Source organism: Taurulus bubalis (genome assembly GCF_910589615.1).
Source record: "Taurulus bubalis genome assembly, chromosome: 11".
NCBI classification, from domain to species: Eukaryota; Metazoa; Chordata; class Actinopteri; order Perciformes; family Cottidae; genus Taurulus; species Taurulus bubalis.
The window spans coordinates 24404250-24420295 of NC_136599.1; the positions used below are offsets into that span (position 1 = coordinate 24404250).

The window sequence follows — 16046 nt, forward strand, 5'->3', positions numbered from 1 at the left end:
TGACTGGCAACAGTGTTTGTGTGACAACGCGGTTTAATGTGTCACTACTGTTTGTTTCCCATGTGGATAAATGCATGCACCCCCCCACTAAACAAACCCCCACCAACCCCTCTCTCCGTGGGAAGGGGGACACCAGCGGCCTTCTTCCTGGTTCAGCACATTCCTCACATCTCTCTCTTTTTCGCATTCCAGAGGCACATGGCATCCAGCTCAGAGAGCTTGTGATTAAGACTGCGCGTGTCAGACCCCATGTGAAACCTATTTAGCTCTTCTGATAATTCAGTGGCAGAAGACGAGCAAAGTGTCTCTTTTTATTCCGCATTGCATCCTAGCGTCTTTGCATCAAAGACTTGATGCATTTTCCAGGCGGCACCCTTGTTGCCGACTGTTGTTCACTGCAGCCTCCGCTCTGTCTTTCCTACTTAAAGCCAGCAAGACGGACTTTCATTTTGTGTTGGTTTTGGCGGTCCCTGTGGACAAACATGGTAGTGTTTCTTTCCAAGCATCAGAGTCCCTTTTAGAAAACCTCTTGTATTACCGCAGCAGGGGGTGTGACATTCAGCCCTGCATTGTCCTGGTTCTGGTTCTCCCGAGCCTTCCGTCTCTCCATAGTTCCCTTCAGAGTCGGCTTGTCGACTGAAACTAAATGAACAGCATCATGATCAGAGGTGTTTATAGAGGAGTTTTGCAATAAGATTCGTAAGCTCCACTGGTGGTCTCGTCCCAAAGATCCGGCCCCTTTCCACGTCTAGTCGGACAGGTGACGCCTTGAAGAAAATGAATGGACTCATCACAAGAGCAACGATTAAAATCCACCATGATAAAAATACATGTACACCAGGGGGAATGCTCTGCAAAGGCTCTAGTGATGACAGAAGTCTCTGTGGTGGAAAATGTATATTAAAAAAGCCATGATGAATAATTGTGGAAATTTTCTTGCCAGGTAATGAAGGGCACGTGCCCCATCCCTGGACTTTCCCAGTCTCGTGTCCCGATCCAATCTCAATCTTGGCTTCTCTAAAACCTTCCATTTCGAGATCGGAGTTGGACTTGTTTCAGTGAGCGGGAAGATGCAGTCATTCCTCTACCAACAGGGTTTCCAGCTGACTTTGTAATGTTTTCTATAACGGGAGTCTTGTGAAATGGTCTCAAACTTGCACATGATGGCTACACACATGATACATGCTAAGAGGCTAAAGCTACACGTCTCATAGTTGATAAACCATGTGGGGGATGTGGAACTAAAAGAGCAACATTGTTCTGGTATTACAGGGTAGCTAGTTAGACCTTGTACTGTTGTACAGCATCTTAGACACACACCCCAAAAAAGAACATCCAGATGTTACATTGTTTGTCTTTTAAAAAAGTATGTTTCACGTTGGCACGCATACCGCTATCTAACATGACGCATTTGGTTGGTGGCTTGAGTAAAAAAGTTCCCCATACTGTGTAGATCAGTCGCTGTCCTATTTTCTAAGTTCTGATTGGACCGCAGCTGTTTGGGGGAGTGCTTTATTGCGCACTCAACTAATATATCCTACGACATTCCAAACATTGCTCGTGGTCAGTGTCATTATCTCCAGACGTAATCACCGGGTTCACTGACTTATAGGATATCATGTTAATCACTCCTGTCAACGGTGTCATTCTCAACGGGATGAACTAGAAAGTGATATTTCCTGTGGACTCAACCCCCCATATGGACAGGTCTAAAGCGGACAACGGCCCTATTATTGTAACCGTGGGCAACATTACAGGCATCCAGCCCTCTCTACACACAGATTAAACCCTCGTCCGTAACAACTACAGCCATAAACAAACCTCACATGAACCCCTAATTGAGACAAGTGGGGATAATTTCCTGGAAGGGCCGTCTGCGTGGCGCTGGACAGGTATGCCGGTAACCCCTGACCCCGGGGCCGAGCCTTTGCTGACATGAAGGTTGACCCGCCGTGACCTTTGGAGCACTCTGCGGACCCTCTGTGCGGCTTTCCCACACAGGCCTGTCTTTGATGTCCACTGAAGCCTTTTCCCATGGCCCCGCCAGTCGAGACCCCTCAGGATCTGAGTGCCAGAATGGGAAGGGGGGGACTACCTGAGGAGAGGTCGGACCACACTGGAGGTTACCCACCACGCAGACATTCCTGCTTCCTTTTAGAAGATGCCTCTAAAAATATTTCAAGTCCCTGAGTCCCCATCCCCCCTCTCCATGCACACACTTTCACACATGCTAATGCTTTCCTTATTTGGGGAGGGTTTAAAAGCCTTGGCGGCTAATTCAGAGGCATGACAGATTCATGTTTCAGTGTTTGTGTTTATTTGTGTGTGTTTTTAAGTGTGTATTGTTGTGGATGGGGGTGGTAAGCTGAGCCACTTCCAGGTCCCGGGTCCTCAGAGTGGGCAGCTGTCCACCATACCTCTCTCCACGGACATTCGTCCGCAGTGAGATCAGCGCTGGTTGAGGCAACACCCGGAGACCGGGGTGACCCGGTGGTTTCAAAAGCGATACATTATTTTATAAGCCTGTGTTGATCAATGAATCCCATGAACATCGAGACTAAAGTCATTAAGAGTGAGAAGAGCGGACACAGCCCTCAGGGGCCTCACTGTCTAGCAGCCCAATCAACATAACTTCTGTTTGTTTGAGAGGAGCGAGGCCCCTCCTTCCTGCTGATCTGCAGGCCGGCCTTACAACCCTCCCTTCATGACGGTGGAGGGGGGTAATCTTTATCAATCACTGTCGGGCCACACGCAGCACCGCGAGGCTCCTGGCTTCACTGGCTTCCTGCGAGCCGCTGAGCTCATCACACCGGCAAGATGTCAGCGAGGAGCGCACCGATGCCTCTCAGGGTGCTCTGAGTGATTCAGCGCTTCACGTTTATTACATTTATATACAGGCGTAAAAAACTTGACAAATGTTTTTTTTAATATATATCTCCATGCATATTTTTTTAAACCCCATGCATATTTTTTTTACATATGCACAACAATCCCAATGCATATATGACATTGTATTACTGCTATGATATGAGGCTGAGAAAAAAAAATGTTTATGTATCATCCAGACCTATACGTAATTAATCTGCAATATCAGCTTTGCAGTTGAAAGGCTCACCAAGCTTCAAGCAATTATAATATAAAACGGCAACCATCCTTCCGTTGGGAATATTCGCACACCGGCAGAACCGAGTTGCATTCAGCCATGAACATAAACGCCGTCTGTAAAGCGTCAAAACCATCACGGGGGTGAAATTACAGAGAAAATCCATTAACTGTGTCTTTAACAAAAGGCCTGTGTGCTTATTAAATAAAGCTAAAGCAGTTGTAGGCGATAATTGCGAGTCTCGTGTATGTCTAGATGGTCATCTGCCAGGATGCCATGTGAACATCTGTCTGTACATGACATGCACAGGGGCGTGACCACGGAGGCCATCTTCTATCCGTCGGGAGACTCAGACACCCGTACGCAAGTCCACACTTGTCTCGTCCACCTCCATGATTACTTTTCCTCGCCACTTATACGGAGCGGCAGCAGCAGGAGAGGTGATTGGCCGGCCGTCGTGATGGATGCACGGGCAAGTGTGTACACGTTTGGCCTTTTCCAACATCCAGGAAGACAGAAAAGTGTGAAGGAGCGCGGCAGTGTGAGTCTGAGGCCGAATCTGAGGGGCGGGGGGAGTGAAGCATCTCGTGAGAAGACACTGTGTGCTTAAGGTGGAGTGCCCATTCAAGAGTGGACCGAAGGGTCAGGTAGATAACGGAGTTTATGGGAAGCTTCCTTTTGCAACAGCACTAAAAGCACAATGTTGCACAGAATGGACATAGGTGTACCATGTGTTGCAAAGTCACGTTTTACTCAACCGTCACATTTGTGTTCATCCAAATGAGCACAAAGAGTTGTATTGCATTTTAGACGAGGAGTTTTGCCTCAGGTCTTATCAGTCTTGACCAGGGGCATGACTCGGGACATGGCAGTCGTGACTAACACGACTTAAGACTTGTCTGTCTTGACTTGGGACTTGATTCAGGACTTCAGTGCAAAGACTTGAGACTTGCAGAATGAGCCCGGTCTCACCTCTGGATTACAGTCACACATTCTACATGGACAGATATCATTTGGTGTTGTGAAAGCTTTCTGCGGGCAGTTTCTATTTATCTAGAAAGAGGAAGCAATTCACAGAAGTATTACATAAGAACAATTTACAGCCAGAGGGCTTTTGTTTTCTCCCCATGCGGCCTTGTGAAGTTTCTGTGTGCAGCGCTGAACCGAAAAAGTGGCAAATACTTGAGTGACTGAAACTCACCAGCAAAAGATCATCAGATACGGGGGGCTGCACCCAGGATCTTCAGGCGTCACAGAGAAAATCTGTGACGCCCTGCTTTGCAGTAATGTTGCCATTTTGAAAACTGAGACTTCCAAGAGATTGGACTGAGCAGCTGGCCCCCGAAGCAAGCGGTGCAACTACTAATCTGTCCCTGTGACCGACGTCATACGAGCCCTGCTGATCGTGCAGGACGGGCGATCTGCAGCCCCCCACAGGAGATGCGCTCACTGACTCCATATTGTGAGCCACACTCGCTCCATTTTCACACACCTCTCCTGCACCACTTGACTTGAGCATGAACTCACTGCTCTCCGGACCCCTTCAGGACCCCACACGCTTCAACTACTATTACTATCGTGTTACCACCGCAGCCAAAACGACACCCTGGACGTCCCACTTATTGAGCCATAAATTGTGCAACAAGTAAGCGCTATAAATAGACTAAATAGCTCGCACACCTTTTTTTTACACACAAGTGCTCACTAATTACGGGGAAAGAAGTTTTGCTCTGGTTTCGGCGTGCGAGCCATTGGTTGACACATAAGGTCAGCGCCTGATTTGCATATTCGCTTCAAAAATTTTTAGAGACATAAGAGGAATTTGCCCCGCAGCAAACTGAGAAACGCTCCCATGCTATCGTTGTCATTCCAGTCGGCCTGCAAACCTGTAAATAGATCATGAAATAGTTTGCAAACTGTTAGTTTAGTTTATACTAAACTTTGGTACTTTATGACCAAGATGGTAGGTTTATATTAATTATTTTTGTTTGCTAAATGTCCTCACGCAGGTCCATGCAACGCATTTGATGCTGCTTGTACATGCGTGCAAATGGTGGATTAAAAAAAATCATAATTGAATGTTGGACAGAATCTTTATTTTATTTATTTTTAAAGTGGAGTTGCCAGAGTTCCATCAAACATGAATAAATGATGATTTCCAAACACATTGTTCTTTATGAATCTGTTTTCCTCCAGTGTGGTGGAGAGACATCGTCCCATTACGACTCTGTGACGTGTAATATATCAGCATTATGAGGGTTTACCGTGAAAACTCAAAGGAAAACTCAACTTAATTACTGGGGGAGGGGAGAGAGGCTGGATGCCATTCAGACAATAACATGCGCGGGAAAAGGAGGGCCGGAGAGAGGAGCAGAGAGAGAGAGAGAGAGAGAGCGAGAGAGAGAGAGAGAAAGAGGGGGAGGGGGGAGTAAATGGAAGTCTTTTTATCTCTAGTTTCCCACATCCTGTGAGCGCCTGCAAACGCAGCCACCCAGTTTGAAAGAATGAGAGGAATGCGCCCATTCTCCGCAGCCTGCTTTGATGCGCCGCCAGTGGAGAGAGATGCATTGTGGTGGAACTCAAATAAAGACTTATAGAGGACTTCACTCCAGCCGGTAAACCTCCCTGTTTAATGTGGAAATAATCAGGTAAATGACAGGGGGTTAGAATAACAGAAACACAATTGATGAACTGCACCCAGGTTGCATGTGTGTGCAAAAGAATAAACTCTGTATTAAGGGATGCTTTAAGTGCAACTAAAAGCAGCCATCTGTTTCGAAACTCAAATGCAGACACAACAAGTGGAAGAGGAGAAAAGTGAGCAATAAAAAAACAACAATACAGACTTATAATAATATACAACATGGCGAAACTGTATTTGGTGCAATAGAGTATAATATAATATGCATCCGATTTCAGTAATTCAATGCACTGCTTTTAATTGTTTTATTTAGTTTTTGAGTAAAGCCTATTGGTGATCTTTTTTGAGTCAGTTTTCCGCGAAGAGAAGGAGACAGAGGGGGAACCCGCTTGGCTTTAAATTTGCATTCTCCCTCCAACTTGAATTCATAATTACTACCTCAGTCTCAACCCCTCTCTTTTTTTTCTTTTTTCTTTTTAGCGCGTTTTTTATTCCCGCCACGTCTGTGTCTGGCCCAGCCGGTTTGTGAGGCGGGCTTTATTTTTCATTCCGTGATTGACGTGCGCGTTGCGGCAGTCCCATTGGTACAGAGGAGCAAAAGGGGGCGGGGCTACGGGGTGTGCGGTGACGCCCCCTTACTACAGCCTTATAATCACCCTCCCCCCTCCTTCTCGACGTTTCCAAGTGCCGGTTTCTGACGGAGGCATTAGATCAGCACGGTCTGTTTACAAAACACTGCGGAGACCAGCCGTGGTTTCGCGTAAGCTTTTATTTTCTTTAAAAAAAAAGAAGCAAGAAGTCAGATATCCTTACGCCGGAACCACGTTTTTTTGGGCTATATTTCCCCTGGAGCGTCAGCTGCTTTTTATCCGGATGAGAGGATCCTTATCGCATTTTTGTTCCTGCAACGTGGACTTTAAGCTGCTGCACGCAGGAGACCAGAGAGTCGTACTATCGGAATAATATTACGAAGCCCTCAAAGAAGAAGAACCCGCCCGTGGTGGATACCCTTACAGGAATGCTGCTGTCCAAGCTCAATTCTCTGGCCCACATCTCCGCCGTGGACATGCCGGTGAAAATCCAGCTCCAAGTTCATCAAGGTTAGACGCCCTTCTTTTCCTCTCTCTCCAATAGGACGACGGGGCCGCAGCAATGGCTGGCAGCCCCGCCAACCGCCGTCCTTGAGTGGCATTAGCGTGCGCGTGGAGCACGCTAATGCCACTCAAGGACGGCGGTTGGCGAGTTGGCAGTTGGCGGGTTCTGCCAGCTATTGCTGCGGCCCCGTCGTAGGCTGTTCGTTGCATTATTAAATTCATTAAACCCATATTATTGTAGTTCTGGTATCTTGCCGCTGCTCCGCTGTGTGTAGCGGGGTTGGCGTGGCTTGTTCCCGGGTGTTCACCGGCGGTGTGTTCGTGTGTGTGTCCGCAGGGAAGGAGAGGGAGCCCTTCGAGAAGCTCTACCAGGTCGGCGCGGTGCTGGGAAGCGGCGGCTTCGGCACAGTGTACTGTGGGACGAGGACATCCGACGGAGCTCCGGTTAGTACGCTTTATAGTGTGTGTGTGTGTGTGTGTGTGTGTGTGTGTGTGTGTGTGTGTGTGTGTGTGTAACATTTCATGAATGTGTCGTAGCTGCGTTCGTCGGCTTGTTGTCTGACGCGGTGTCCTCTTTGCTCCGCTAGGTCGCTGTCAAACATGTGGCCAAGGACAGAGTCTCCGAGTGGGGAGAGCTGGTAAGAAACATTTTATATTAACACCTTACTACGTGGAAGGTCCTTTTTAAAAAGGGAAATGCTGAAACATATTTGGCCCGTGCTAATATCGCCTCGCTTCGTCTCTCCAGCCCAACGGCTCGCGGGTCCCGATGGAGGTCGTGCTGCTGAAGAAAGTCGGCACCACGGGCTTCCGCGGCGTCATCAAGATGCTGGACTGGTTCGAGCGGCCGGACAGCTTCATCATCGTGATGGAGCGACCCGAGAACGTCAAGGACCTGTTCGACTTCATCACGGAGAAGGGCGCCCTGCCCGAGGAGCTGGCGCGCAGCTTCTTCCGCCAGGTGCTGGAGGCCGTGCGGCACTGCCACAGCTGCGGCGTGGTGCACCGCGACATCAAGGACGAGAACATCCTCATCGACCTGCGTACCGGAGAGATGAAGCTCATCGACTTCGGGTCCGGGGCCCTGCTGAAGGACACCATCTACACGGACTTTGACGGTGAGTCGACAAGATGACTTTTATTTAGTGTGTATATATATATATATATATATATATATATATATATATAACGTCGTAGGTTATTTCAGTAGCCATGTTTAGTCTTGTGATTTGCACCCGGGCAGGAATTTCCTAGGTTGTGTCATCTGTGACTCTCCCCACTAGAGAGACTATTATTATTATTGGCTCAGCAGTAGCCTTTGCTTTGGCGCCCCCTATAGGAGGGAAGCTGCATTTTTTACAACTCAAAGTTTGTAAACAAAGTCACGTGTCCGCTCCCCTCCCCCTTCCAGCACCCTGCCAGTCATGCTCCCTGGCACCTGAGCCCAGATAATAAGACCCAGCTCAGCTGATAATTCAGCTCCCTTTGTTAATCTTTTAAACCTTTTACGTTTTTAAATTTTGACGTTGTTGTACATTACTAAAAGTTGTTGTACATTACTAAAATGTTTTTTTTCTTCTTTCATTTCTTCCCACCTGATAGGCACAAGAGTGTACAGCCCACCGGAGTGGATCAAATATCACCGCTATCACGGCCGCTCTGCCACGGTCTGGTCCCTGGGCGTCCTGCTGTATGACATGGTGTGCGGGGACATTCCATTCGAGCACGACGAGGAGATCACCAGAGGCCAGGTCCTCTTCCGGAGGAGAGTCTCCACAGGTACGTTTATCCGCCAACGCACCGCCTAGCTCTCCGGCGACAGGCACGTGATATTTCACGCGTGGTTTTCTTTTTAGTGCTCCAGACTTATTGGTTCTCCTCTTCCTCCAGAATGCCAGCAGCTAATCAAGTGGTGTCTGTCCCTGCGGCCGGCCGACCGCCCCTCCTTCGAGGACATCGTCAACCACTCGTGGATGCAGAGCACGTCCTCCCCCACGGTCCCGTCCCTGCTCCAGACGGAGAATACGCCCGCGGAGATCCGGCTGCACAGCATCGGCCACGAGACCGCCGCCCCCGTGGCTGTGGCCCATTGATGCAGACCCGGACAGTTTCAGATTCCGAAACTGGACTGCCCATGACGCCAGAAGAGACCATTACAAAAAGAGACTTATGTAACGGACTCGAAGCAGAGAGGGAGGAGGGGCGCACAGGCCCACGGTGCTCGGCACTGCGAGATGTAGCCGAGAAGAAAACCGACGGCAGGCCCCAGACCCTCTCACCGCCCCGGCTACTTGATTCCTCCCCCCCCCCCAGAGTCACTCGGGTGGTCATCAGCCTGTGGAGGGGCGCGCTCCGCATCGCCTGCGTTGAGCGAAGACAAGTGTGTGCGCGCGCCGCTGTGCCCGAACGGCCAGCAGACGGCGTGCCCCCGCGACTTTTCAAGTGCCTTCTGTGAGATTGTTGCGGGGGTGGAAGGGGACCCTGAAAATACTTGAATTTGTCTCAAGAGAACTTTCCAGCTGCTCACTGTACAAGGCTTTATATTGTTTGTTGTGGCTTTGTTTCTTGGTTTCTCTCATGGGCCTAGATCAGTAAAGCCTATATCCTTTACAACCACTACTTCCACTACTCCAATGTCATTAGCAAACAGGCGACCTCATAGCTCCGGCAGCAACCCTGTGCAAACAATCATAAACAACAACAAAAAGGAAACACTGGACTTACCTCACTCTCCTTTACTACACCGTGTGCAACTCTCCTGTTGTGTACACACACGCACACGCACGGGTGTGAGGCCACCGCCCACTCACACTCTGAATGCACTCCACAATGCAAACCATAACGAAATACAACATCCTCTGCTCATCTGTTCTTTCATGTTCAAACAGTGCCTCACACAGGTCTTAAAGTTCGGTGGGGACAAGAATTGTAAATACAGATATTTATTATCGCTGTGGCTTTTTCCCTCAACACATCGACCAGCGCAGAATATATTTATTTATTTATGAGAGAATTTTCCGGCTGCTTATGCGCATCTCATTCCACAGTCAATGAAGGGCCCAACGGATTATTTAATAGATTATTTTTTTTACCCTTCCCCGACCATATTTATTTATGGCTCGATATTTTTAAAATATTTTTTTTAAAGAGCAGATGCGTGTATGCCATGTAAATAAGATTTAAACCGTGCCTAAAAGCACTTCCATCGCAATGTGTGAAGCATTGACCGTCTACTGATGGTAACTGGTTTAGTTACTGTTGTCTGCTGTGGGAGGGGGTGGTTTGGGGGGGGGTGTGTGACTGTGTGTGTGTGTGTGTGTATGTTCTGAATGGTGTGTGTGTGTATTCTGAATGAGAAAACTCCCCTGGTTTCATGATTGCAGCTTGGATTGTTTTTAGTTTTTTCATCCATTCGAATTGTAAATTATGTTAGAAACTATTTTTATACGATTTCAATAAATATTTTTCTAAACTATGACATGTGACTCCTTTGTATTGCTTTGGGTGACGCGGTGAGTTGTGTGTTTTCAACGCGTGTTGAAAATGACGCAACGCACTTCAGATCAAGGTGCTACTAAATGTAACTTTTTTTACAGAATCTCATTTTGGTTCAAACAAAATCCGTATATACTTTCTGCATTGCGACATAAATATAATGTACTAGGTCAGGTGGTTATACATTTTTCTCAGTGGGTTTCCTGTTTGACACCTTTTGTGTAGAATAAAGGTGTCAAACGGGAAACGGAGAGCAGATAAAAAGATAGAAAAGGGCAACCAGAACCTTCCCAGAACCCACGTTCTACTAACTGACACATTTAAGGACGGCAGACGGCACCCACTTTCTCATTGAGGGGAAAGTGTCCATTCAAATTGAACATGGACTCTTGCATTGGAATTTTGTCAGGGTAATCTGACATGGCTGAATAACAGCATTATAACAGTAAAAACGGAAAGTGGATCTGGTATTTGCTGCCTTTTTCAAGATGTCTTGGGTTGAACAACAGCCTCTGTGTTGTTTTATAATCCTATATGTGTGTGAGTGTGTATGTATGTGTGTGTGTATATATATATATATATATATATATATATATATATATATATATATATATATATATATATATATGAGCACAACTCAACCCCTTCAACACAAGGCTTGATGCCTATATTTAGTATATGTTTTTTTCGCAACCAGTGAACAGAAGTTACCATATTGGGAATGACGAGGAGTGACGTAGAGACGCCGTATAGGTCTCTGGTAGCGACAGCAACCTGTCAATCACTTTGTAGCCCCGCCCTAAAGCACCCCCTGCTTAATGGTCTGTTTGACTCTAAATGACCATAATTCACTAAATGAACATCATGCTGTATTGAAGAAGACTTGAAACTAGAGATTGAGACACAAACTCATGTTTACAATGAAATCAAGAGAGAAGTAAAGTCATTTTCAGCCTATTGCGGGTCTGCTTTCTTGGATACAGAAGAGTGGAAGCTTAAGTTTAATCCATTTTGACGCCATTGTGGGACTCGATATTCCCTGGGACAGCCCGCCTAGAGAGGAAAAAAACAACGATTTACATAACAGCAAATTACAATGGAGGTTGGGAACTACCGGCGCTCCCATCAGTTCCTGTTAGTGGCTGTCAGGTGAACACTGTGTGTATATATACCAGCCATGATTTGATTGGAACGGCTGTGGGACTGACGTAGTTCGAGCCATAAATATACTCGCTGATTGTATTTTTGTATCAGATAATAATAGACAGAGGAAAGGAAACCAGCTCTGAAAATAACAAAGTCTTCATCTTCAGCATGAATTCAAAGTGAAGTGTCAGTCATCACTAATCCCTCTGATCTGATGCTGGCTTTCTTCTGCAGGTTCTCAGACAACATGCAATTTCCCTGAAGAGATTGCAGCGCCCCAGAGACCACAGGTAGTTTCTGCGAATGACACCGCCACTCATTTCCCTTCTCATTCTGAGAACCGCACGCCACATCAGACTCTGCATGTCCGCCGGTGTTGTTATGAACGTCCCTACAAGCCAAGTTTCACATGCTACAGGTACTTTAGCTGGAAAGGACTTAGAGATAGAATAGATTATTTTTGCATGCCTGCAATTGCTATTAATCATAATTAATTTGCTAGCGTGGTGTCGTGCAAAAGAAGCAAAATCTGCCTTTTAGCACCTGAAGAGCTCACTATCATCTTATTTGTTATTTGTTAATCTGTGCTGAAAACCAAAATGTAATAACAAGTTGCAGTTTTAATGTTGAGGTTATGCACCACACTATTTATTGATCAGACACAATGACTCCTGTCGCCTGTCAACCTAAAGGTGGTGTCTTAAAGCGAGCCAGGTTAGCTTTCAGTTTCCCCTTTTTTTCTAGTCTTTATGCTAAGCTAAGCTATCCGATTGCTCATATCTACCTGGACACACAACAAGTTAGGTATCCATCTTCTCGTCTAACTCTCGCTAAGAAAGTGAACGAGCCTGTTTCCCCAAAATGTCAAACCACCCCTTTAAATCGTACATGCAAGTATACATCTGAGGCAGCTGTATCTATAGACACAACAGTGATCTGTGTGGTCCTTGATGCCTTTATTCTACCTTTGTTCGTGCTCTGCAGGAAGTTGAGGAACTTATCATGCAAACTGTCTTCAGAGTCAAATACAGTCCCCCCTTCCCCAGAGTTCATTTGACTGTCTGAGTTCCACACTGAGTCATCACAGAGGACACAGACGCACTCTCTCCTGTGTTGTGCTCTCACATTGACAACTCATTTGGGTCTCTCTTGAGAGGACTCGATGTACGATAATGAGTCAATGAGTGTCACTGGGTTTTTCTTTTCACTCACCCTTATTGACCTGAGACGCATCGCCGCCCCACCGCCAAGAGCTGATTGGCTCGTCTACGTCTCGTTTCCCGTAAGAGTGCCACACCTTCTTATGAGAAAGAAGAAGAAAGCCCAGCTGTTGCGTAATCCACCCTCCTCCCTGTTCCAACTGCTGCGCACCGAGCCGGAGCTGTTGGGTAATGTTGCAAAGAAAATTCTCTCAACTCTATCTCTCTCTCTCTCTCTCTCTGTCACTGTCTGCCTCCGTATGCCTGATAAACACACAACATTCAGTCTGTAGATGATGATGTCGAGACACACAAACACACCTGTGGCTGGGGCAATCATAAATCCAGAAGGTAACGACCTCAGTCGCAGCAAAGCGGGCTCTGAAGTCAGCGCACCCAGATGTATTCCACTCTACTTATGAGGGTCGTTAATTGACCTGCATTGCTCATTGCTGCAACCCCCAACTCCAATGTACATCTCCTCCCTGAGGTGGAGAAAAAGGTAATGTACTTTACTGATGTGGATTTTGTGCGACTTTATACTTCTATTTTGTCGCAACTCAAATGGGAAATACTATAATTTTTTAAATAATACATACAACTTTTAAGATATTTTGTTTTGTTCCGGCCACAGTACACATTTAAAACGTATGATATGGCCTTAAAATGTGCAATATGTAGTCTGTGTGACATTACCGCCAGCCTATGGGTAAATTAGCATCCCACTGGTTCCCTCGACCAACAGCCGCTGGGGATTTGGGGATTACAGCAGGAAAATAATCCCTGTCTCTGATACGTAAACATTTCGTTCAGCATAATAATCTCCACAAATGAACATCATTTTCATGATTTGTGAAGCGCGAGTGCAAACGGGAGTGAAAACAAACTACACCAGGCGGACCAGCCTCAGTGAGGATGCTTTGTGGTCTCATTGAGACATGACTTAGCGCCTGCTCTTTTAAAGACACGTAGAAAAGCTTAAAAAAAATGTTTTGCAACTAATTATTTAGTGACTTGACGGAACATTAAAATCTCATTTCAGGCATCTGACCAAAAACATAACTGAAAAAACACATTGGCCTCAAGACGAGGGAACATGTGCGAAGATGCTGACTCATTCTGGGTCTTAGCACTCATTCCTGCAGCACTCTATGATCCATGAACTGCATGCGCTCAATGAAAATCGCACATAATAATGCAATTATAGCTGTATTATTTTAGACCTGCACTGGGGACTTGAATTTAAAACTTAATATTTCAGTATAGTATTACACATGGACATGTTTTGCTCTCAGGCATCATTTGGGACTCTACTGTCTGTGTCCTTCAAGCTGATTGGCCTGAGGGCTCTGATTGGCAACACCCGTCCAAAGAACTATAAATGTCAGCCGGGCAACTGATTACCTTGAAACAGGGTGTGTGCCCAAACGTTGATCTTTACAAATTGATCTTTCCTGGTTCTTTTTTTTGCATAATTTGACACCATTTAACTACCCAAAGTGCTGCTCAACCATTTATAAATAAAAATGAATCTCTTCCTTTTTGATACCCTTAGTACATTCTTCTGGTAGCAACTTTTATCAAAGTAATAGTTCGGAGAACTTTTATTTCTAAAGGATCTAAATACTTCCTTTGCCTCTGCTTGATTTGAAGGGGTACTAAAGACAGAACCGTCATACCTGAAGCAGCGAGGGGAGATCCCCCAACAAGCTACAGAAAACCCTGGATCAAGCACTAATTCAACTCAATACGGGCCTTTCATTGGATTCTTGTGCAGAAAATTGATGCACTGCCCCTTTTAACGTCACAATTTAAAACCTGAACCGAATCTCAGTGAAGCCTGCAGCTTTACAAGATGTCCTCATCTTGGAGACTTTCCTTCATCTTGTCTGTCTTGCGGTCACGGCAACCTCGCGAACGCATGCAGAGTCACGCACACACACACACACACACACAAAGTGAGCAATGACTGGTGGCCAGCCGGCGTCTGTGTCACTTCTTCCAGCAGAACTGAGGGTGCGATGCGCCAAAAGGTCGAGCTGAACTATCTCCTCACGGGGGCAACTCGGCGTTCCAGTTGTCACCGCTTGGCTTTGACCCTGCTCTTTCGCTCGTCAAACAGTTGATCCAGACTGTGTGTGTGTGTGTGGGTGGGTGTGTGTGTGTGGGTGGTGGGGGACCAGACTGTTGGGCCGTCCTGGCTGCTATGCTTAGTCGCAGTTAGCCTCTGTGGAGTATTTGTCTGTCTGTCAGACTTTCCAGAGATCAGCTCACAGTTTCCATCACCTCACAGTGGAATGAGTCACACAGTGATGTAGTGGTAAAAGGTGGGTTAAACTCTGGCCACCAGCTGCCGATCATCACAAAGGAAACCCTTGTGATGATCCTCAATAGACCTTTATTTGTACAACCTGTAGGAGATGGATTGTATATGGTATTCTATAATGATATATTTGCCTCTTTCCAGAGATCCAGAAATGGATCTAGTGGATTACACTAGGCGGATCAGCACTTTAGCTAATTGTAACTTTTAAAAATTGTTTATTCAGAAAGGCTGAGAATCGTTTAAAAAATGACGATCCCAGAACCAATACCAGTACCGTTAAAGTGACACCAGTACCAATAGAGTGCTTCATTCTGTACCCATGATGTGAAAGGAAGCCGTGTGTGTGTGTGTGTGTGTGTGTGTGTGTGTGTGTGTGTGTGTGTGTGTGTGTGTGTCCGCGCTCGTGCTGCTGTAACGCCACAATCCAAACCACTGTGGCACTATTGCTGTTGCTATGCACCGTTAGCACCGTTAGCTTCTAGCCACCAGCTCAGACATCCCCGTGTGCAGGCAGGTAAGCCCGGCTGCATGGGCTGTAGCCTCTGGTTCTGAAGAGTGAAGCCAATGCGGAAGTGTCAACAACTTGCAGTCTCTCTACTGCATAAGTCTGATGTATATATAGAAGTCTATGAATCATTTTCTCATAAACATTGAAAACATGAGTTTATGTCTCAATCTTTAGTTTCAAGTCTTCTTCAATACAGCACGATGTTCATTTATTAAATTATGGTCCATTTAGAGTAAAATAGACCATAAAGCGCTATACTTTAGGGCAGGGCTACTTTGTGATTGACAGGTCCTGGTGATCGTAAAGCTTTGTTATACCAGAGTACGACAGTCGAACATCATTCACAACATTCAACCAAACATTCCAATCATTTCTAAAAATTAAATTGCATCACTAAACTCTAAAAAGGGGGTCAAGGAAACGCAGAGAACTAACGGCGATGTAAACACATTCTTTAAAACAAAATGAATAAATACAAATCTTCTTCAAAGAAATGTTCACAGGGTGTGAATAACACGCCTCTTCCAGCAGTCA

At 46.2% G+C, this 16046-nt stretch overlaps 1 protein-coding gene across 1 annotated transcript; it reads left to right on the plus strand.

The window, feature by feature from the left end:
- Window positions 1-6467: 6467 nt before the first annotated feature.
- pim1 (Pim-1 proto-oncogene, serine/threonine kinase) lies at window positions 6468-10316 on the plus strand. Its single transcript, XM_079226563.1, has 6 exons — window positions 6468-6844; window positions 7176-7282; window positions 7426-7476; window positions 7587-7956; window positions 8441-8617; window positions 8729-10316. The coding sequence occupies exons 1-6, from the start codon at window positions 6763-6765 to the stop codon at window positions 8929-8931; spliced, it is 990 nt and encodes a 329-aa protein (XP_079082689.1). The 5' UTR covers window positions 6468-6762; the 3' UTR covers window positions 8932-10316.
- Window positions 10317-16046: the final 5730 nt, after the last annotated feature.